The following is a 22166-nucleotide window of genomic DNA, read 5'->3' on the forward strand; positions in this document are numbered from 1 at the left end:
AACCTGCCCCCCCCCCCGTCCCCCCCGTCCCCCCTCGCTCGTCTCCGTTTGTCTCTCCAGCAACAACGACGACGAGGACCTGAGTCCGGAGCAGAAGATGGAGCGGGAACGGGAGCGGCGGATGGCCAACAACGCCCGGGAGCGCCTGCGCGTCCGCGACATCAACGAGGCGTTCAAGGAGCTGGGCAGGATGGTGCAGCTGCACCTGAAGAGCGACAAACCTCAGACCAAGCTGCTGATCCTCCACCAGGCCGTCGCCGTCATCCTGAGCCTGGAGCAGCAGGTCCGAGGTCAGTTCCACCAAACAGACGGCTTCTGCTGAGGGTAGCACCACGCCAGGGCGGAAAGGCAGCAGCAATCACCTGCTGGGAGGGGTCAAAGGTCATTTAGAGTCCATCGCTCTACAGAGAGGAAGATTAGACGGCTGCTGATTCACCCTGAAGGTCAGACCGTGCAGTGAGCTCCATCAGACTCTACAGCCTCAGTCAGGGGGTCAAAGGTCAAAGGCTCAACATGGCAGCTTGACCTGAAGGAACCAGAAGACCAGAGGACAGATGAGGACAGGTTCTGGAACCAGGTTCTGTTGGGTCGGGAGCCGGAACCAGGTTCTGTTGGGTCGGGAGCCAGAACCAGGTTCTGGAACCAGGTTCTGTTGGGTCGGGAGCCGGAACCAGGTTTTGGAACCAGGTTCTGCTTGGTTCTATTGGACCCGGATCAGGGCCCAGTTTTCCGTGTTCTGACCCGTTTTGTCTCCTCTCTGTGTTCAGAGCGGAACCTGAACCCGAAGGCGGCGTGCCTGAAGCGCCGCGAGGAGGAGAAGGTCACCGTGACGTCGGATGGGACTCCGCTGTCGTTGGCCGCCGCCCACCACGCCGCCGCCGCCGCCATGGGCGATGGAGCGAACCCCATGGGACAAATGTAAACAGCAGCAACATCTCCTCCCCCTGATGGTCAGATTTCACTTCAGACCAGAACCGTAAAACAGGAGGTTTTAGTTCCCGGCGTTCCGACCGACTCGTTGTCCGATTCCCTCCTTCCCAAACGGCTCCTGTTGTCTCCGCAGGTCCAAGGTGCCGGAGTTCATCAAGATGATGAGCGACCACTTCCTCTGACGGCCCCGCCTCCATCTCTCTCCTCCTCTCCGCCACCGCCGTCTTCTTTCCCTCCTCCCGTCAGGAACGCCGCTCGGCGTCGACTGGACGCGGCGACGGACCAAAACCGAAAACAGAAAAAAAAGAATCAGTCCTTGTTGTGCTCCGTGTTTTATCAGCATTCCCGGTTTTAAAGAACAAAAAGGTTCGAGAGAAATATATCTATTAAAAAAAGACTCGTTTAAAAAGTCGACGCGGGCAGAGAGACAGCTCGGGGTTGGGGACGGACGAAACGAAACATATCACCAAGGGTTCAAGCCTCTGAACGGTGGTGCAACGGCACGCCGCGGACGGACGCTCCCATTTCAATTAGGATGGAGCTCGGGAACAATCCGCCGAGGTCTCCGGTAGTTTAGCTTCAATCAGCCGTCGAGTCAATCAGTCGTCCGGGGACTCCAGGGACTCCAGGGACTCCAGGGACTCCAGGGACTCCAGGGACTCGGGGGACTCGGGCGGCGGTCAGATGAAGATGTTTGTGGGAATCAGACGACCGGACTGATGATCGGAGCGGGTTCAGCACCTTCCTCCGGTCGCTCGGCTTGGATTGAGTCGGAGTCGTGGAAGAAGAGGAGGATTAAAGGGGGGGGTGGGTCCCTTCATGTCCAACGTCCCCGTCCAGCGGTGGAGGCGGGGCTTTCGGTCCCGTCGTTTCCTCCTCCTGGTCTTGAACTTGTGGCTCGTGGGTCTTTGAGTCCAATCAGATTCTCCTGAAGGACCGGACCCCCTCGAATCCCGTTCCTTAGTTAGCCCCGCCCCCTCAGGTTAGGACGCTCCCTCCAGGGTCACAACCATCCAACGGTTTCTGTGTCCTCTTGTATCCAAACGTCCCAGGAGGACGTCTTTCAGAAATGGGACACCTTTTAGAGACTCCAGGTCCTTGGTCTTCATTTGAAGACACGACGGGTTGCCGGGGGGGGAGGGGTTTGAAATCCGACAATCTTTCAAGAAATCCAACGGTTGTCACGGTGACAGAGACCGATGACGTCATCGGCCAAACATTCAGAGTAGAACTGCTCAGATAAACGTCCGCCGTCGATCCCGAACAGATTCCTGATGGAGATCGGACCTCAGCTGACTCCTCCCACTGAGGAGGAGCAGCTCCGCCCCCCGCCCTCATTTCAGCCGCTCGGATCCAGGATCTGGTTCTTCTGATGACGATCTGAACCTCGGAGGACCCGAACGGACCCGTTAATGGGGACGTCTGCCTCTGAGCGGAGGTTTGTAGTTCGTACCCCTTCGTTTGGAGCACGTAGGCTCCGCCCCCTTCGTCAGAAATAAGATTCACCTCTTGAGTTTTATTTTCAACCAATGGACCAAATCTGACTTTTCCTTTGATTTCAACTCGACTTCCAGAGTCTGAGGTTCTGCTTCTCAAGAACTTTGGACCCTTGTTGGTTTTAGAGTCCACCTGGGACGTCCCTGTCCCGACGGGGGGGGGACAGAACCCAGGGTCTGACGGGGTTCTGCCGCCACGCGAGGAACAAACGGATCCAGGAGGAAAAACCAGGAAGGACGTTCCACCTTTGAGCTTCGGTCAAGACGGGTCGGACGTCCTGGCGTCGGTCTGAAGCCCCCCCCGCGGTCCCGGTTCTTTACAGATCCTCGCCTTATGAGCCCCGAGCCGGAACCCGAGCCCGTCTCTCCAGCCTCTCGCCCACAGATGCAATTTGAACTTTCACACTTCTGCCAACGTGCCTTCTTAGAGTTCATATCATCGGAGGACATTTTCCTGCTCTTTTACTAGGATGCAAGCTTAGGGAGACGTGTTGTTAGTCGGTAGGTTCTATGCAGTCAGGTTTTTTACCAGACCTGGGAATTTAAAAAAAAAAAAAAGTAAAAAAAAAAAAAAAGTATTTTTTTGGATAAAAAAACAAAAAAAGAAAAGAAAAAAAACAGTAAACTGTATTTAATGTACGCTTGTGTGTGCGTAGACGGCGTGTTCTGGTTTAGCAAAGACTAGAACCCATCCCGGTCCCCCAAGGTCCTCCAGAACCCCAACCCCAGTCCCGGTCTCCACGGCGACGGCGCATCTCTTCTTGTATTATAGCTTTTTATCGATATTTGATCGGCTCGTCTGTAAGCCCCTGTAGTCTTCAGTACTCGGTGTTTGGTCGTCTGTTGTAAGATTTATTTTATTTCTCTTCTTTTCTTCTTTTTTTTTTAAAAAAAAAAACCTTTTATCTTATTACCTTTTTTTTTTTGTCTGTTCTGGTTTACGTCTGAAACAGAAAATGTAAAAAAATTTAAAAAAAGAAACCCAACAATTCGCTCCGACAGCATCGATCGCTCAGTTGATGGTTCGAATCCCGACTGGAAGAAGAATCTATTTGAATAAATCAATCTATATATAAATGTACAAAAATATATACGATATATAACGAGGGTGCCGTTTTTCTGTTCGTTTTTTTAAATCTGTGGCAGAGAAGTGTTTGTTTTTGTTTTTTTTGTTTTTTCTCGGGGACTTTTGTCAAAGACTGAAGCGGCAGAAATTGGCGGCGACCCCCTCAGTGTTACGAGTTTCTTCAAACTGACTGCATCGTATTCTTCGTCGTTGCCGTGACGACCCCGGCGACGAGCAGTACGGCACCCCGAACGGGACAAAAACAAAAAAAAACGGCAACAACAACTCGGACGTTTGTAAATTGTATGCAACAAAAATGGCAAAACTTTACCATTATTTTGAAATTGTGTATGTAAAAGTTATATTTTTACATGTAGACGGTCGTTATTTTGTGTTTTAGAAATATGATGTATTGTTTCTGCTTCTTTTGTTAGAAGATTAAAAAGTACAAAAAAAAAATTAAATAAGTGTTCGGGGTAAAAAAAAAAAAAAAGTCACATTGAAAATGTCGTGATCAAAAAACAGATTTTTCTTTTTTTTTTAATTTTATAATTTGTTTATAAATGTGGGAGACATTTTGAGGGTTTGAGGGAGGAATCAGATATGAAAAATAAATTTCTTTCGTTTTCCACGCCTCATGATGTCACGTCTTTTAGCTGCTTTTCTTTTTGTGTAAATAGTCGTCGGCCATTTTTCTTTGGCGTGAGGATTTTCCAGTGAGACACGATGATGATGATGATGTTTTCGGTGAGGTTCTGTTTGCCAACTCTTCGGCTGTTAGCGAGCGCTAACCATCGCTAACCTCCATTTTAGCTCATTTCTCCACCATTTTTTCTTTTTTTCCCCAGAAATTGAAGTTTTTAGATGATAAAACTTGTTTAAATGTAAAAAAAAGGAAAAAAAATGGTCACGAAAAAATTAAATAAATTGCGACAAATTTTTATCTGCCAAAGAGTGAAGGTCAGCGCTGCGCCCCCTGGTGGCTGAGGGTCGGCTCTGAATCCAAGGCTTTTATTTTTCTGTTTTTTTGTCTTTTTAGACGAGATTTAAATAAATGGAAAAGCACCTAATTTGAGATTAATATATGGACTTTCTGGGACAGATTGGAGCGTTGCGAACGGACAGAAGCAGGTCGTCTGCAAACAATCAGCTGTTTCCCCAAAAAGCAATCGGATCGCAGTTTCAGTCCCGTTTGGCGTTAATTGAGCTTTTTATGAAAAGGGAAAGCTGCTCCGACTCGGACCTAGCTCAAACATGAGGATTGAATCTGTCGGTGGACGCGTTTTTAAGAAATGTTTTGTTTTCATTCCATATTTTCTTTGTTGTGTAATCAAGTTGTCTCCCAAATGACCAGATCCTCATTTTTATGTTAGCCCTGGTGTTTCTTTTAGCCGAAATGTTAACGCTTTATTTTGTTTGTTTCTTTTCCTCCTTGTTGTACATACACACCTCATTTCTTTTTTTCAGTGACTGTGCCATGAGCTTTGTAATCTGTTACTCTGTACCAGTTTAACTGCAATAATGAGTTGAATTCAAAATGGCCGCTCCTGTCCTTCTTTTATTTACCTGCTCAGAATTTTATTCAGCTCAACAAATCTGACATTTAAAACAACCTTCGCCTCGTTTTTCTCTAAACAATAACGAAGACTTTCTTTTTTCGTTCACTGCCAGACTTTTTATAAAATAATAACTTCCTGTTGAGTTTTTCTCAGAAGGCAGTGAAATATTATCAGCTTTATATTTAATTTATTGAATATACAAATATATACAGTATTGAATATAAAAAACAAACATTAAAACAAAACTGAACACAAAGTCCAGGACACAGTTAGCCTAGCTTAGCGTAAAGTAAACAACACTGTAGCCTAGCTTACACAGTGTTCAGGACCCAATTAGCTTAACTTTGTGCAAAGTCCAGGACACAGCTAGCTTAGCGTAAAAATCCAGAACACAGTTAGCCTAGTTAAGCATAAAATCCAGGACACAGACTAGCTTAGCACAATTTCTAGGACACAGTTAGCCTAGCTTAGCGTAAAGTATAAGACAGGCTAGTTTAGCACAAAGTCCAGGACACAGCTTAGCTTAGTTCAAAGTCCAGGACACAGTTTGACTAGCTTAGCTTAAAATAAAAGACAGATTAGCTTAGGACAGTGTTCAGGACACAGTTAGCCTAGCTTAGCTTAAAGTATAAGACACAGTTAGCCTAGCTTAGCCTAAAGTATATGACACAGTTAGCCTAGCTTTGCTTAAAGTATATGACACAGTTAGCCTAGCTTTGCTTAAAGTATATGACACAGTTAGCCTAGCTTAGCACAGTGTCCAGTACAGGGTTAGCTTAATGTAACACAGACGGTGAAAGCTGTGGGACATTTTAGACACGATCAGTTTTATTTTGTAGTTAACTCGTGTTTGAAGGCAGCTAATGTAGTTTAGCGCTAATAACTACGGAGTTAAACAGTTAACTAAACGGCAGAAACTAATTTTACATTTCGAGGAACAAAGTGTATTTTGTCTCTTTAAGCCTCCGTGTCATTTTATATATTTTATGTTTAATTGATTTGTTATACGAGTCTTTTTGTGAATATTCCTCCATCATCAGCAGGACTACTTTAAACGAGAACTTCTCTCAGACAGGTGAGTGTTTTTATTAATTTCTGTAAATTAAGAATATTTCAGTAAAATCAGAATCAATCGATCAGAACTTGAAGTTTCCAAACAAAACCTGTTTGAAGTTATCGGTCTGAAGTGTAGTTTTGGTGATATATTGAATTTATTTATTTTTGTTTCGTGTATATTTAGGGCCTGTCTGCTCCAGATCGTTTAAATTATTAATTTTTTCTATTTATTTCTACATTTTTGCATCCAAACAGCTCTGCAGTACTCATGCCACACCACTAGGTGGCAACATCCTCATGAACAACATGTCAAATATAGAGAAAGAACATTATTCTGATTAAAGAGTCTTAAAATAATGTTAAAAAGATGTTTTTTGGCGGCTATAAGGTTGTTAAAAAGGAATCTTCTAAAAAAAAGGAAATAGATTAAATTAATTAAAACATTTTTTTTTCTCGTGGTCGTTGGATTTCTCTGCGTTTGGCGGCTTGTTTGCAGGTTTCCTGTCGGAGCGAGTCCGAACACACCTGGGTCGAGTTTAAAGAGCTGCTCGCTCGTTTTTCAGCCGTTCTGACGTCGGTTCTCTCGGCGCCGTGGGGAAAATTCCTCCCATAGTTCAGACGTTCGAGGATGAAAACGACTTTAATGGAAGATTTTTCTGGCAGGTTTTTGGGTTTCGAAATCATTTCAAACGGTTTCAAAGACATTTTTTTAAATGTTATCTTTAGATTTAATTTATTCAGTTTGTGTTAAAAGAGTCCGTTCAGTTTTATTCTTTTTAAAAGTAAAAAAAAAAAACGGACTTGTTGTCCGGTCCGGGTCACCAGAACCTCGACCCGTAAAGAAACAGTCTGAATATCTCCTGGACCTCTTGGACTTCCTGTCTCCATTGAGCTTCCGGCTGATATTCGTCTCTTCTTGGCAGAGTTCAGGTTGGTGAGTCACAGCATGATGCTGCCACCACCGTGCCTGACAGGTGGTTTGGTGTCCCGATGTCTGAAAGCTTCACCTCGACTTCTCCAAACGTCCTTCTTGTCTTTGTGTCTCGTCTGACCGTCAGATTTGTCTCCAGAAGACATTTGTGTCGTACATGTGGACAGCAGCAGGTTTCAGTCCAGCTGGAAGGTTTATGGAGCTTCTGTCTTTGTCCTCTGTCCATAGAGACAATAAAGTGTTATCACTGGTGGGCATGAATTATGTTGGACAGAGACACACTGGTGGACAGGGACTCTGTTGGACAGAGATACTGATGGACAGTGGGGGACAGGGACTGTGTTTGACAGAGACACTGGTAGACAGAGACTCTAATGGACAGGGACACTGGTGGACAGAGACTCTAATGGACAGGGACACTGGTGGACAGAGACTCTAATGGACAGGGACACTGGTGGACAGGTACTCTGTTGGACAGGGACTCTTTTGGGCAGGAACTCTGTTGGACAGGGACACTGATGGACATGGATATTGGTAGACAGAGACTCTAGTGGACAGATACACACTGGTGGATAGGGACACAGGTGGACAGACTGGATCCTTGGTGTTTCCTGGTTTGTCACCAAATGTCCAACCTGTCTTTCGGGGACACTTTCAGTCTTTCTCGTCCTTTCTGATAAAAACCCCCGACTGTTTGTCCCACAGATCCTGGGAGAAACTCAGAGCAGCTGTTTATGACAGAGACCAGGCCTCCGTTGACCTTTGACCTCTTCCAGCTGCTTCTTCGGAGCCATTATATTCATTAATCTCTGATCGGTCGTCTGATAAAAACAAAAACGTCATTTTTTTGACATCTGGGCTGGAAAACAAGCTTAACGTTGAACAGTCGGGTCGGTTTTGACATTTAGGAAGAAAAATATTCAACATTTAAATCCCTTCGATCAGATCCGGCTGTGAAAAGGTTTTTGTTTTTAACTTTTAATCAAACCCTGTTAGCATAATTATTAAATCATGTTCAAAACACCAATGTGGCTTTTTAACATGAATAAATGATCGTTAGCATTATTAATGAGTTTGCTAACATTAGCTAAAATGTTAGCATAAATAAGGACGTTAGCTGTGTCACCGACATGTTTTCATTTTCAGTGAAAACTTTAATCACAAAATTATTTGTGCTTTTATGAGATGGATACTAAAATCAGTAAAACTTTTATTGTAAGTTTGTTAGAATAATGTAAACCTGTTAGCATTTTCTTTGTACATTTGTTACCATCATTGTTAGCATTATTGTAAATAACATTAATTATTACTGTTAGCATCATTGTCAGAATCATTGTTAGCATCACTATTGTTATTGTTAGCATCAATATTATCATTATTACCATCATTGTCAGCATCATTATTATTGTTAGCATGTTTTAGCATCATTATTACCATCACTGTTAGCATCAGTTAGCATCATTATTACCATCAATGTTAGCATTAATATTATTATTATTGTAAGCATCAGTGTTAGCATGCACACATTTGTGCTCCTGGAAGCAAACAGACTCATTTATCAGAGTTTAAACTGATGTTCTCCTTCAGGAACATCTTGTTTGTCTCTGTTTTTTATCTGCTTTCAGTCCAGATCACATCTTGATTTATTTGTTTTACCAAAGTTCACAGCGAGGTGCAGAACAAGGACGCCGACTCGGCTCGATTCGGGCCGTAAAGCGACGCTTCCTGCAGAGGTGCTGCTTCACCTGCAGCGTTCGCTGCAGCAGCGGGAGGCGGGAGGCGGGAGGGTGAATAAAGGTTGTCTCACCGAGGCGCTCCCATGTGCCGCATGTTTGGTTTTATGAGGCGTCCCGCCCTGAACATCCAGGTGACACAACACCGTGTTCTCTGCTGGGTGACGAATAAACAGAAACGAGTCCGAGCGTTCAGTTTCCACCCGCAGAGAACACGCCGGCCGGTTCGGGGTCAAAACAATAACACCTTTAAATAATTAACCTGTTTTTTTTTTAGAGGTGAACTCTTTAAGTTTTATGTTGACCCAAAACAGAGAAGCTCGTTTCCTTCGCAGCAGAACCGTAAACATGTTGATAATTCGAGTTTTATGGCAGCAACAAAAGACAAACAGCTGCAGGAGCTTTTAGGTTCAACAGGTCAGACGGAGGAGTGGGCTAAACGAGGATTCAGAGGCTGAATCTGTCTGAAGGTAGTGGAGCAATTTCAGAATAAAGTTCCTCAGTGAAAAACTTTAAAAACTCAGCGATCACCTCTGAGGTCAAAGGTCAAAGCTGGTTCTGGAACACTGTCTGTAAACACAGTTCACCGTGCTGCTTAAAGCTCTATCAGGCAAAGAAGAAGCCAGATGTGAACAGATGTGTCTCCTCTGAACTGTTCTGAGGTCAGCCTGCCTCTCTGATGGTATGGGGGTGCATTAGCACCTCTGGAAAGGATCTCCTCAGGTCCAGATGTTTACAGACTGATGGGAGAAGAAGAGGGAAACATCTGGAACATCTGGAGAGACGAGTTGCTGCCATTAAACTCAAAAAGGATATTTTCCTAAAAACGGTTCAGTTTTAGTTCAAACATTTCATATAAACTCTTGTTTTTATATTTTGGAGAACTTCTGAACGGAGCTTTCATTAGAACCTGGAATCTGTTTTTACTTGTCGGGCTCTGACTCACGTCGTGGGAACGGTTCTGGTTTTTTCCTCTCTTCTGTTTTTAGAACTCAAACAGTTTCTGGCGTAAAACGGAACGGTTCTGGACAATTTCACGTGAAAAATAAAACAAATCCGCTTCATTTCTGACCCTTTCAGGGTGTCCGGTTCGACCCGATGATGTCAGAAATCAGCCGAAGCCTCGGCTGCTGGCGGGCGAGTCTGCAGCTGAGGCGGAGGAATGCGAGGCGCGGTTCTGTTTCCCAACAGCCGCAGGTGACTCACCTGTCAGTCTCTGATCAGGAATCAGGTTCTTCTATGGGAACCAATCAGATCTGAGCGTCTAACTTCTGGGACTGAAGATATTTTATTAACAGGAAGTCACGTGACCGCCCGTCTTTAACTTTTCTGCTCTTAGATTTAAAAAGAAAACTTTATTTGAATTTAACTTGCATTCGAGTCCAACTTTGTTCGTTTAGCTGCAGGAAAAACAGCCGAAGTGACTGAAAACAGCTGAAGGCTCTGATGTTTGCTGTCTTTACGCTGAGCGCAGACCCGCATTCCAGGCGTTCCTGCTGACGCGTCTCAAACAGCAGCTTTCAGTTTTTAGCAGCCCGACTTCCGGTTTCCTCCTCAGGTGGAGCCGCGAACATTCCTCACGTGCTTCAGCTTTTATTTCCTAAAATGGTCGAAAAGAGGAGGAGAGGCTCCTCCTCCTCCCCCTCCTCTTCCCCCTCCTCCTCCTCCTCCTCAGGCGCGGTGACTCCGCGTGCGTCAGATGCGTCGTCAGCGCGCGCGCGCGTTACGCACAGCTCCGGTGTGCTCCAGGTGTGTCGGCCCCGCCCATCGAGGAGGAACCCGTCCGGATCGGAGCAGCCCGTCAGTCCGCCGCGGAGCACCGCAGAGAACAGAACCGGGACCGGGAGTAGGAACCGGGTCAAGAACCAGAAGCAGGACCGGGACCAGGACCAGGTAGGAACTCCTGCTCTTGTTTTAACCCGGTTCAACCTGACAGAACTCAGCCCGCTTCGGTTCGGGTCGGTTCAGGTCCAGGTGGGTCCAGATTAAAGGCCTGCCTCTCAGCTACCACTCCTGTCTGTTTCTGGTTAAATTAGCTTGGCTGCGGCGGCCATCTTGAATGAAGCAACTTTAACTCCTGAAAGTTTCCTTCAGACTCAGGAGATATTTTACTGAATGTTGAGCCTGACCTCTGACCTCTGACCTCCTGCAGATTAATGTGTTCATCAGAGGTGAAAGGATGAAAGAATCAAGTTTTAGGATTAAAGTTTTTTTTTATTTGATTTATATGTCTGTTAGCAAAATATCTCCAAGATGGCCGCCACAGCTAATTAACCTCAGCCAGCACAAAAAGGGCTAAAACTCTGTGGATTTTACAGAATCTGAGGTGGTGGCTGAGAGTCGCCCTACAAACCCTGTTAGCAAAATATCTCAGAACTGAGTGGACGCTGCAAGAGTCTGTGTGATTCAAGATGGCCGCCACAGCTAAGTGCCCTCGGCTGAGCCTTGCTGTGGGAGTAGCTGAGAGTCGTCCTGAACTCCGGAGGTCAGAGGTCAGGCGGCAGGTGATAAGCATTCCTTCGGGTTCTTTGTCGGTTCTAACAGAGACGTTCCGTCCCGGCGGGTCGGGAGACGGTTCCGAGCGAACTCTGGACTCCTGATAAGACAGGAACCACCGGGCCGGACGCAGAGACACCGTCGCCCGTCTCTTACGTAACGGCGGCTGGCGGCGTGTGCCTGCAGGACGAGTCACTTTCAGATTCCCAGCCGGAGGTTGTTTTCTTCTTCGGTGGTATTTCTGTTACAAACTAAACTTAAACTAAATCCTGAGCTGCAGCAGCTGTGATCCTAAATTTACCAATTATGGTGGAAGAAAAAGTGTCGAAACAAACAAATATTCTGAGAGTCGCCATGTTGTAGCTTTCATGCTAACGTTTTAAAAACATGTTTCCTGTTAGCCAAGTTATATTTTTCTTTACAAACATATTTTATATTAATAAAAAAACAGTTTGTTGCTCAGGTTGATGAGAGCCAGGTTTTATTTTAGTGAAGTTTAAAGAAGAGGAGAAATGTTAAAATAGAAAATTCAAGGACAACAAAAAGGCTAACATGCTACGTAGCTAATTCACCTAAAACATTTAATTTAGTAACATTTAATTTACATTTGTTGTGTTCTTTAGCTTATCTCCATCAGCATCAGACAAATATTTTCAGCTGTAATTAAATATTTATATGTTTATTAGCTTAATAACTTTATGCTAAGAAGCTAAATATGCTAGCTTAGCCGCTGTTAGCATAAGAAGGAACGCAGCTAATACTAAAAGAGGCGAATAAATCTGAGCATAAAAACACTATTTTTGCTTTTTTCATTTAATTCATCCATAAATGTGCTAAACATCTTAGCTTTAATGCTAGCCTCATTTACTACTGTCAGCCATCTTGTATTTTGCTTCATCTACACATTTTATTATATTTATTATTTTTGCTGATTTGACAAAGGAAAGGCAGATTTTATTTTCTGGAAAGTTCCTTCATGAAAATTTTAAGAATTAAATTAATGTTAAACAAACAGAACAAAATGGCTGACATGCTCCGCAGCAAACAAACGGTTAACCTTTCAAACATTTTTTAACATTTTGGCGATAAGCTTTTTGATACCAACACGTTTACGACGTCGATTAGCTTGTTTCTGTCAAAATTACACAATTTATTTATTATTTTTTTAGCTTTAATAAACCCCCTTTGCTTATTAGCGCTTTAGCTCTTTGATAAACTAGCTAACTTTGCTAGCTCAGCTTCTGTTAGCAAAATGAGCGACGCTACTTTTGATGCTTTGAGACGTTTTAAGGCAGATTTAATCTCAACGGTGATTATTTTCTGTTTTTGTTAGAGTTTGATTTAATCTTTTATTTATCTTAGCTTTAACACTAGCCTTAGCTAGTAGCATTAGCCGCTAATGGTACGAAGGCGTGTTGTCTGCAGATATTAGTGTTTTTTTAAAATTAACAGTATTTTTTTGCTGTATCATTTAGATATTTATTGTAAAGAAGGTCAAACTGCTGATAAACGCTCCAGAGTTTTATTTTGAATTCTCCGGTGTTCCCTCCGGCTCGGTTCTCCTTCCTCCCGTTACCTTTCCCCTCGATCTCTTTCACCCGTTTTCTCGTGTCGTTTCCTTTCTGCAGCCGGTGTGTGTGTGTGTGTTTATTTCTCTTCGTCTCTTTAATGCCGTTTAATGGGACCACATTCTTTCCCTGAACTCCAGCGCAGGAAGTCAACCAACCAGACCAACAAGAACGCAGAAATGTTCTCTCTCGGCTCACGCCCGCCTCCGTTTTGTCTCCATGTTCTCACAGCAGGTTTGTTAGAAACTGGCTGTCCTAAAAAGACTTTTTCTTAAATCAGAAAATCTTTATCTTTGTTCACCTCGAGGCAAAGAGAAAACTTTTCAACTTAGATTTTTACGTCTTTGTTTCCTCCTGAAGCGTAAAAAGTCCCAGCAGATTCACCCTGAAGGTCAGACCGTGCAATGAGCTCCATCAGTCTCTACAGGCCCCAGTCAGCAGGTCAAAGGTTAAAGCCTCTTCTCTCTAAAAACAACATGGCGGCTCGACTTGAAGGAACCAGAAGACTTCTGGAGCAGAACCAGACCAGAGGACAGATGTTTACCCAGAATGCACTGCAGCTGTCAGCACGGTGGTGGAGGGCTGATGGTTTGGGCTGATTCTGGAGTCAGATGTGAGGCCATCTGTCCGATAAACAGGACAATGATCCCAAACACAGCAGAACGGTCCAGAACCAGAACCAGAACCTCAGAGAGCTGAAGAAAGTGGGCCACAACTCCTCCACAACCAGGAACCCACTGAGAGTCCTGCTGCTGGAGGAGGTTCTGTTGGGTCAGAGCTAGAACCAGGTTCTGTTGGGTCAGGAGCTGGTACCGGTTCTTGTCCTCAGCACCTCGGATGTTTAAAGACCCATAAAAACCAAAATGAGAGACTTCAGGGATCTTAGAAGCAGCTGAACGTCTTGTGTCTCACAGAGACAGAGGACCAGGGGACAGGAGACGAGGAGACAGAAGACAGGACACAGGAGACAAGGAGACGAGGAGGATGTCACCGTCTTTAATCCGCAGCTTGTTTGAGCAGGGTGGTGTCCGTCTGTTTTTAGAACGTTCAGGTTTGTCTCTGCTCTTCCTCCTCCTCCTCCTCCTCGTTGGAGCTCAGGCTGAGCGTTGGGGACGACTCTCAGCTACCACCACCCGAACCTTCGGCTGTCTGCAGCCGTGGAGTCTCTGCTTCGTCACAAACTGAAACTGACCGAGCTGAGATGTCTGTTAGCTTTGGCAGCCATCTTGAATCAAACTGGCTGTCACTTTTTGGTGCAACAATAGAGACAAGCAGACGATCTGCCGCGGCTGTTTGTTGCAGCTCAGGTGTCGTCGTCTTCAGGCGAGGCGTTGCTGTTTTCACTCGTTTCGGCTCAGGAATTCTCGACACAACAGCGAAGAATTTCTTCTTTTCTCCTCGTGGCTTTAGTCTGATCCGTCCTTTGTCTGACGAAGTCGTGCCGTCTGGTATGAGCAACGCCCCGAACTGGCATCCCACGCCTCTCCCCAAGTAACTCGCAGGAATTCAGATTTACAGGAGAAGAAGAAACGTCACGCCGCTCTTATCTGCAGCTCCTTGTTCTCAGAACTCGAGTAACGGCGTTTTCTGCTAATGTGGTGCTAACGCCGAGCGCTAAACGAGTCTGCTGAAGCTAAAACTGAGAAGTTAACGCTAAAGTGAACAGAATGCTAGCTAAAAGGAAAAGAATGCTAGCTAAGTGGAGCAAAATACTAGCTAAATTAGGTAAAATGATAGCTAAGTGGAGCAGACTACTAGCTTAAACATGTAAAATACTAGCTAAATGGAGCAGACTGCTAGCTAAAAGGAAAAGAATGCTAGCTAAATGGAGAGAAATGCTAGCTAAATGAGGTAAAATGCTAGCTAAGTGGAGCGAAACACTAGCTAAAAAATGTAACTTATGAGCTAAATGGAGCAGACTGCTAGCTAAAAGGAAAATAATGCTAGCTAAAAGCTAAAAGGAGTCCCAGGCTAGCCTAAAGCTAAAACTATCAGCAGAAACGAGCTGAACCAGCAGCTGGACTCGCCAGCGGTGCTCGGAGAGTCGATGTTGTGGAAACGAAACTTTGGCTGTTATTGTTGGGATCAAAGTCTTTTATTTTGAAGGAGGATCGGCTGTTTTTTTTACTTCCTTAAAATAGAATATTTAAAAGTTTATTTTCTGGAAAGTTCAGTTTTTAAATCACAGAAAGAAGAAAAATCATTTTCTGTTGTTTATTTAGCTTCAGGTTTTAATTTAGTTTATTAATATTTAATCGTATTTTATTTAGATTTTTATTTTTAATTTATTTCATTTAAAGAAGAATTAGTTTACTTTGAGTTTATCTGTGTTTTTTTATTTATTTTGCTTTTTTGTTTGTTTTTGTTTGAACACATTTTATAAAAATGTTCAGAATTTTTCTTTTTGGTTTTTGGAAACAATCTTCTGCTTCCTGTCTGGGAGGCGACGCTGGGCTCAGACTGTGGGCGGAGCTTGATGCTGGTGTGCTGCAGACCTCGCCCTGCACACCTGTGTGTGTGTGTGTGTGTGTGTGTGTGTGTGTGTGTGTGTGTGTCAAACCCTCGCTGTGAGTTCCTCCTTCAGATCAGATCTCAGGTTTTTAACTGAGTCTTTTTTTGCTGAACCCGTTTCTGTCTCCGGGTCAGAACCGCGGCGGGAAGCTTCAGAGCCGCCGGTTTGTTTGAACAGAGAAGCTGGTGGAGTTCTGCAGGGCGGAGCGTTCGGACAAACTGGTTCCGTTTGTTTGTTTGCAGTCAGTCGGCTCCGTTTGGCTTTTTGTCCTCCAGCTGATTTCGGCTCTTTGTGGCCGAAATCTTTCAGATCTTAGTGCCTCTGAAAACAGCTGAATGAAGAAAGATTCTGTCAACATGGAGAACATTTTAATTTGATTAATCTGTTTAGCTTTAGTTGGTTTTTCTGGTTTTTAGTTTTCGTCTGTCAGCTGCTGTTCTGAAGCTTTTAGCTTTTAGCTGACAGTTTTCTCATTTTAGCTCTTTCTGCTCATTTTTAGCTTTTAGATCCTTCCAGCTTCTGTTCGGCTTGGTTTCGGCTGATTAAATCTTTTCTCCCGGCTGACTCGTCAGTCGTCGGGGTCAAAGGTCGGTCCGAGTCATGGAGGCGTTCTCTGACGGTGCAGATCCACCGACCTTTGACCTCTGACCTCAGCTGGACGTCACCTGAGCCTGAGGAGAACTCGCTCCGTGTCTGTTAGCAAAATATCTCACGAGCCAGGGGATGAATTTTACAGGAACTTTCAGGAAATAATCACAAACTTTACGTCTGCAGCTGATGAACCTTCGGGGTCAGTCTGATTCAAGATGGCCGCCGGTATCAGTGACCAGAAACGTGATGGCGTGGTAACAGCTGAGGGTGATCCCTGGGCCGTACGGTGGCGGGTGACAGGCATTCCTTCAGCATCGTCAGTTTGATGTTTTATCATTTAAAGATTATCTGAGGGGTCAAAGGTCACAGGAAGGATCATCTTCGGCTGTTTGAAGATAAAAACTTAATCACAGCTCGTTTAAATTCAATAAAAGTTTTGTATTCCAGTAACCCGATGATCTGAGCCGGTCCTTAAATAAACTGCAGGTTTTATTATTTTTATTAAAAAAGGGGGCAGGGCCAAAGTCAACAAGCAGAGGCGAGGCGGCGCCCTCGTTGAGCCTGCAGCGCTGATGAGGCGTGTCGGCTCTGGAGCGCCGCCAAGCTCTGCCGGCTCCACCTGAACGCGCCCTGAGGTGGGAACCCTGCCAGCCAATCAGACGGCAGCTTCACTGCTCGGTGACCGGGTCGGACCAGAACCAGAAACAAACAGTTGAGAAGCTCTGAGGGGACTCAGCTGTTAGAACCGGACCGCAGGACGGTTCTGTGGATGTCCGACGTCCTCGCCACGGACGACCTGGACGCTCTGGAGCCAACATGTCCTCTGTCTTTCAGGCCGTCCACAGAACCACTTCCTGTTTGTGTCTGTTAGTAAAATATCTCCCGAAGCAGTGGATGGATTTTAATCATTGAATAAACGTCAACAGATTTGGAGTCAACCCAATTCAAGATGGCCGCCGCCGCCATCAGCTGATGGCTGTAACTCAGTCAGTGTGGCAGATATTGATCTAAAATCTCGTGGGGTAGTAGCTGAGCTGAGGTCTGCGTCTGTTAGCAAAATATCTTGTGAGTTAAAAGAGACCTTTCAAGCCAACACGACTGAAGATGGCCGCCGCAGCCAGTGTCCTGTGGTCGGGTGGAACTCCTCCCCCGTCACATTCCCGCGGCGGCGGCAGGAGCTGGTTGCTAGGGCCGTCTCCGTGTCCACAGCAGAGTGGGCCTCCCTGCGACGCGCGCAGAATACAGAGAAGCTCCTCGGGTCCGCTCGCTCGCCATGAACCTCTCGCAGCCCGCCGTGAGTACCGAACAAACGCTTTTAAAGTCGAGTTGTTGAGCTAAAAACTGCGTTTCTCCTCCGTTTAAAACTTTCTTCTTTTTACTCCGGATGTTTCCGCGGTCGACCAAATCCAAACAGAAATGGAGAAAAGTTGTAAAAATGGCTCCAGATGCCGATAAGTTCAGTTAAAATCCTGTTAAATCTGTCGACGCTCAACATAATGATAAGGTTGATTAGCTGTGGCGGCCATCTTGAATCAGAAGTCAATGTGGTTCATCAGGTATTTTAGAAACAAACAGGCAAAAACATTATCACCCGCCGTCACCTCATTCTTTGCATTTTCCTTTAGTTTGTTTGTTTGTTTGTTTTACTCTTAGCTGAAGCTACGTTCTGTTAGCTTACGGCTAACAAGAGTTTAAGATCCAATCATGAGTTTTTATTTATTTCATATTATTGAAAAATAAACCGTCTAATAAATGAAATGTAGATTCCTGTTAGCTGTTAGCTAAACTAGCCTCTTCTTTCAGGCTAATGTTTAGCTAGCAGCTGCTTAAACACATTTGTTGACGAGACTCTGTCAGGAAGAGCAAACTTATTGGTTTTTCTTGAATTAACAACCATTTATCAGTTTAAAAGACAAGAAGATCGGAGTCCAAACAGTTTTGTTTTCTTCTGAGATAAACTGAACTGTTAGCTCCATGCTAAGCTTCATTTTGGGTTTAAATGTGACCCCAAGTGGATTTTAATTTGTATTTTACCCCTTTAATCCCTTTGGAAATATTTGTTTTATTTAAATATTTGCTTTAAGTCTGTCTTTTTACCCCAAACTTCTGAAATGTTGAGCTAATCTTAGCTAACTTCTGTTATCCTTTACAAACTGTTAGCTGTTAGCTTCGTGCTGTCTTTAAAGTTTTGATTTCTTCTGATTTTATTTACTAAACCACCCCTTTAATCCCTCTTAAATATGTATTTTAGGCAAATATTTACCTGAATTTTGTCTTTTTTAACCCAAAACTCTGAAATGTTGAGCTAATCTTAGCTAACGTCTGTTAGCCTTTTTTAAATCTGTTAGCTGTTTTTTAGCTCCATGCTAAGCTTCACTTTTGGTGTTTCTGAAGTTTTAGGTTCTGCTAATTCATCTTTAATCTAGAAGTGACCTTAAAATTCCTTTAAAATGTTTTGTTTACTTAAATATTTGCTTAAAGTCTGTCTTTTTAACCCAAACCTCTGAAATATTGAGCTAATCTTTGCTAACTTCTATTAACCTTACAAACTCTTAGCTGTTAGCTTCGTGCTGTCTTTAAAGTTTTGATTTCTGCTGATTTGAATTACTAAACTACCTCTTTAATCCCTCTTAAATCTGTATTTTAGGCAAATATTTACCTGAATTTTGTCTTTTTTAACCCAAAACTTTGAAAGGTTGAGCTAATCTTTGCTAACTTCTGTTATCCTTTACAAACTGTTAACTGTTAGCTGTTAGCTTCGTGCTGTCTTTAAAATTTTGGTTACTGCTGATTTAAATTACTAAACCACCCCTTTTATCCCTTTAAAATCTGTATTTTAGGTAAATATTTGCCTGAATTTTGTCTTTTTTAACTCAAACCTCTGAAACGTTGAGCTAATCTTTGCTAACTTTTACCGTTAGCCTTAGTTTAAGCTGAATAATGACTCATCCAATTTGTTTTGAAGATGACACAGACGTTTTCCTGAACTAAATGGTGTCATTTACATTTTTTAATGGTGGTTAGAAGTATTTAGTAAACTTGATGACACAGTCTTCATATAATTTCATTTAAAACCATAAACAATGTGAGGTTATGTTGACAGAAGAGCCCTGTCTCTCAGAAATTACATTTCTATAGTACTAATTTGTTTCACCAATTATGTTTTGCTGGGAAACATAATTAGGAAAACAAATTAGCGGCATATAAGCACCATTTCTCGGAGACGGGGGTTAGAGAGTAATGAGGAGAGAATTACAGCGTCCCACATTCATCAGGCGCCGTTTTACTTTATAATTACCTGAAAACAAAAAACTTTAGCTGATATTTGCTGCTTAAATAATGTACATTTTTTTGTTTTATCTCGCCGTCATCAGTTTCCGCTGCTGTCGTCCGGCTGCGTTTTCAGCGAAGATCTTCTCGTTTTAATTGTTTTTAATCAGAAACCTCTCAGCCCACTCGTCTCACGAAGCCTTCGGCTCGTCTGCTGAAGGAGGGAATTAATTTCCCGCCGTCTGAGTGGAGCTCGCGGGTCGCGGCGGTTGTGGGCGGGAAGCGTCCGACGGTTCGGCCAGTTTCCTCCAAACCTTCAGACGGTTAAAGTCCAACAGTTGGATCTGGTTTTTCAGAATAAAAATCAGAGATTAGCGCAGATCTGAACTCGTGGAGGAGCGTAAGGATTCATTTTTATCCGTTAAAGCCGAAAACAGTGACTCTCAGCTACTACCACACCAGAGTCTGTAATATTCACTGACTTTTGTTGTTTAAGGTGGATTAGCTGAGGCGGCCATCTTGACTTTCTGGGACCTTTTGTTAAAAATGCATCCAGTGGATGGAAAGATTCTGAACAAACACTATCTTACCTACTGCAGATGTTTTTTCGGTTGGGAGAAACAGTTTAATTTGGTGATAATTTAATTAATTTGGATAAACATGTTTCATTCTGACCAACGATGACGAGCTAAAGGCTGGTCGGAGCAGAGTTTTGCTGAAGAGTTTTGCACGGGCTGAGGTTTCCCTTCGGGCTGCAGGTTGTGAAACAAGGATTTATTTTGACTGACAGCTAATAAAAACTCTTCTGCCTCTCTGTCAAGTCTCCAGATTTCCTGAGAAACGAGGAGGAACTCCCCGTTTGGGTGGAAAAACTACGGCAGCTGATAGAGGACAAAGTTCAGCTCCTGCAGGCTCCGTCTGCCGACAGCCAGCAGGTAGATCTCATCGAAAATAAAGTCTCTCATATTTGCTTCATCGACACGTTAGAAACTGTTTCTCCGTCACCTTTACTTCCTGGTTTCCTCGCCGTGGATCCAAGTTCAGGTTTTAGGTCAAAGTTCACAAATTAAAATGATTTAAAGCGAATAAATGGAGCCTCGGAGCAGTTCTTCTGATTCCAGGTCGTCTCTGAAGGACGACCGTCCCCTCACCGTGTCCTCAGTCCTCAGCAGAGACGTCCTCCAGCGTCGCGTCGCGTTTTATAAAGTTTCTGAAATTCTCCGTTTTTCTCCAAACTTTCAAACCAAAAGAATCAAATCTGGTTGTTTACGTCTTCGCTGAGCGTTGGAGAAAAGGATTTAAAGGGATCGTTCGGATATTTAAAAGTGGAGTTTTATGGAGAAAAAACGACCTCTGTTTGAAGGACTTTTATTCTGACAGGATCGAGGGACTTCCTGTCGTCAGTCTCAAGTTATTTATTTCAAACTTTGTGGATATTAGTAGCACGGACCGCAGCAGCTAGCTGTAGCATTTCCTGTGTAGCCTGGGCCACTTCCTGCAGGAAGATAATACTTTCATGTGAAAGTAAAAAAATAAAGATTTATATACTGTAAAATACTATTAGATTAGCTTTAAGATGGCCGCCCCCACTCTCAGCTGTTAGCTCAGACTAGCCATTATCCATTAGCTGTTAGCTGTTAGCTCAGAATAGCCATTAGCCGTTAAATGTTAGCTGTTAGGTCAGACTAGCCATTAGCCGTTAGCTGTTAGCAACAGTCGGACGTTCCTCCTCACGAAGGTGTTCTGTTTCAGGGTTTGGAGCCGGACGACCTGCTGAGGTTCGCCGCTCTGAGTCGGGAGTTGACCTTTCACCTCCAGCAGCTCCAGAACCGGACCGAGCAGGAGCTCCGGAACATCCAAACACAGTGAGGAGATAAATGGAAATAATTAGGATTCAACTGATTTAGACTCCATTTTCTTTGGAATTCGAAGGAATTAATTAATATTTTTATGTATCAAAGATGTTTTAAATTGGATTCAACTGGATCCTCGTTGGCTTGAGTCGGATTTAATTTGAATCTGTTGAATCGGCTTCAGTTGGACTGGAGCTGAGAGGGAACTCGTTTTAAATGTTTTGGACTAAATGTGTTTGAATGGAAACTGAACTTATTTAGAATAAATTGGATAAATTGGACCAGTTAGAACCAAAATGTTCTTTAAGAAGAACTTGTTTTTATAAACTGAACTGGGTTGAACTGGACTGATCTGGATTCTGGGACAGATTTAACACGACTGGATCCTTTGAATCGGACTGATAAAGTTTACAGGAACCATCTCTCTTCTTCTATGGTTTATACGTCAGATCGTAGATATTTTTGTCCTCTTCCTGTCAGCGTTTGTCTCTCTGCTGGAGGACCGACGGTTTTCTGTCCGATCCCCTCAGAGGTCAGAGGTCACCCTCCCATTGACTGAGCCTCAGAGATGGCGGCGAAGCCTCTCTGTGACCTCGGCGGCTCGCTGTCTTCGCTCTTCTTCTGCTTTCACTTTCTGACGGACAAGTTGAAACTCGCTGCGGTGGAGAGGCGTGGCGGCTCGCCTTCTCCCTCTGATCAGATTCCAGGAAAAACAAAATCTGTGATTTTCCCGTAAATTCCCAGTTGGTGCCAACATGAAGGAGCCGTTACCTCGGCTGGGATCACGGCATGAGGGGCGGAGCCAAACAGCCCCTCAGATTACTGCAGGAAGACGTCAGCCTGTTTAATTGTTCTGAAATCCTCTGAGCCGACGGTGACGGAAAGAACTCCCTCTCAGAGCCCAGATCAATTCGAAGGTTCTGGACTCCAGCAGGTCTGAACCTGAAACCTGCTGGTCTTTAAATCCGCTGATTAGTCAGAAGATCAGGAATGATGTCATGATGATTGTTTTCCTTCCATCCATCATCTGCTGCTCAGACGCCTCCGCCATCTTCCAGGACTCCAAGGTGGCCCCAGGCCAGCCGGTTGGATGGTTGGTTGGTTG

The 22166-nt window shown here is 44.1% G+C and overlaps 2 protein-coding genes and 1 long non-coding RNA gene across 17 annotated transcripts in view; 2 read left to right on the forward strand and 1 right to left on the reverse strand.

Moving 5' to 3' along the window:
- LOC119617649 overlaps positions 1–142 on the reverse strand; it is a 718-nt gene extending 576 nt beyond the window's left edge. Inside the window, exon 1 of the long non-coding RNA XR_005233996.1 lies at positions 4–142. This is a non-coding gene — a long non-coding RNA (uncharacterized LOC119617649). The remainder of the gene's footprint in view (positions 1–3) is intronic.
- Positions 1–3788, forward strand: part of LOC108245755 (transcription factor 4) — a 179084-nt gene extending 175296 nt beyond the window's left edge. For 6 of the 8 annotated variants that reach the window (XM_037979322.1, XM_037979321.1, XM_037979324.1 and 3 more), the window contains 3 exons: positions 61–290; positions 768–918; positions 1064–3788. In XM_037979322.1, the coding sequence (XP_037835250.1) occupies positions 61–290; positions 768–918; positions 1064–1112 (430 nt within the window). In that variant the 3' untranslated portion in view covers positions 1113–3788. Of the gene's footprint in view, positions 1–60; positions 291–767; positions 951–1063 lie in introns of all 8 variants that reach the window. The other 2 variants (XM_037979325.1, XM_037979326.1) reach the window with 1 other exon arrangement.
- A 6573-nt stretch (positions 3789–10361) lies between these two features.
- Positions 10362–22166, forward strand: part of LOC108228658 (cingulin-like protein 1) — a 29328-nt gene continuing 17523 nt past the window's right edge. For 5 of the 8 annotated variants that reach the window (XM_037979313.1, XM_037979314.1, XM_037979318.1 and 2 more), the window contains exons 1-3: positions 10362–10664; positions 20030–20143; positions 20961–21073. In XM_037979313.1, coding sequence (XP_037835241.1) covers positions 10377–10664; positions 20030–20143; positions 20961–21073 — 515 coding nt within the window. In that variant the 5' untranslated portion in view covers positions 10362–10376. Of the gene's footprint in view, positions 10665–20029; positions 20144–20960; positions 21074–22166 lie in introns of those variants that run through there. The other 3 variants (XM_037979316.1, XM_037979317.1, XM_037979320.1) reach the window with 3 other exon arrangements.

This window comes from Kryptolebias marmoratus, linkage group LG14 (assembly GCF_001649575.2).
Source record: "Kryptolebias marmoratus isolate JLee-2015 linkage group LG14, ASM164957v2, whole genome shotgun sequence".
NCBI lineage: Eukaryota > Metazoa > Chordata > Actinopteri > Cyprinodontiformes > Rivulidae > Kryptolebias > Kryptolebias marmoratus.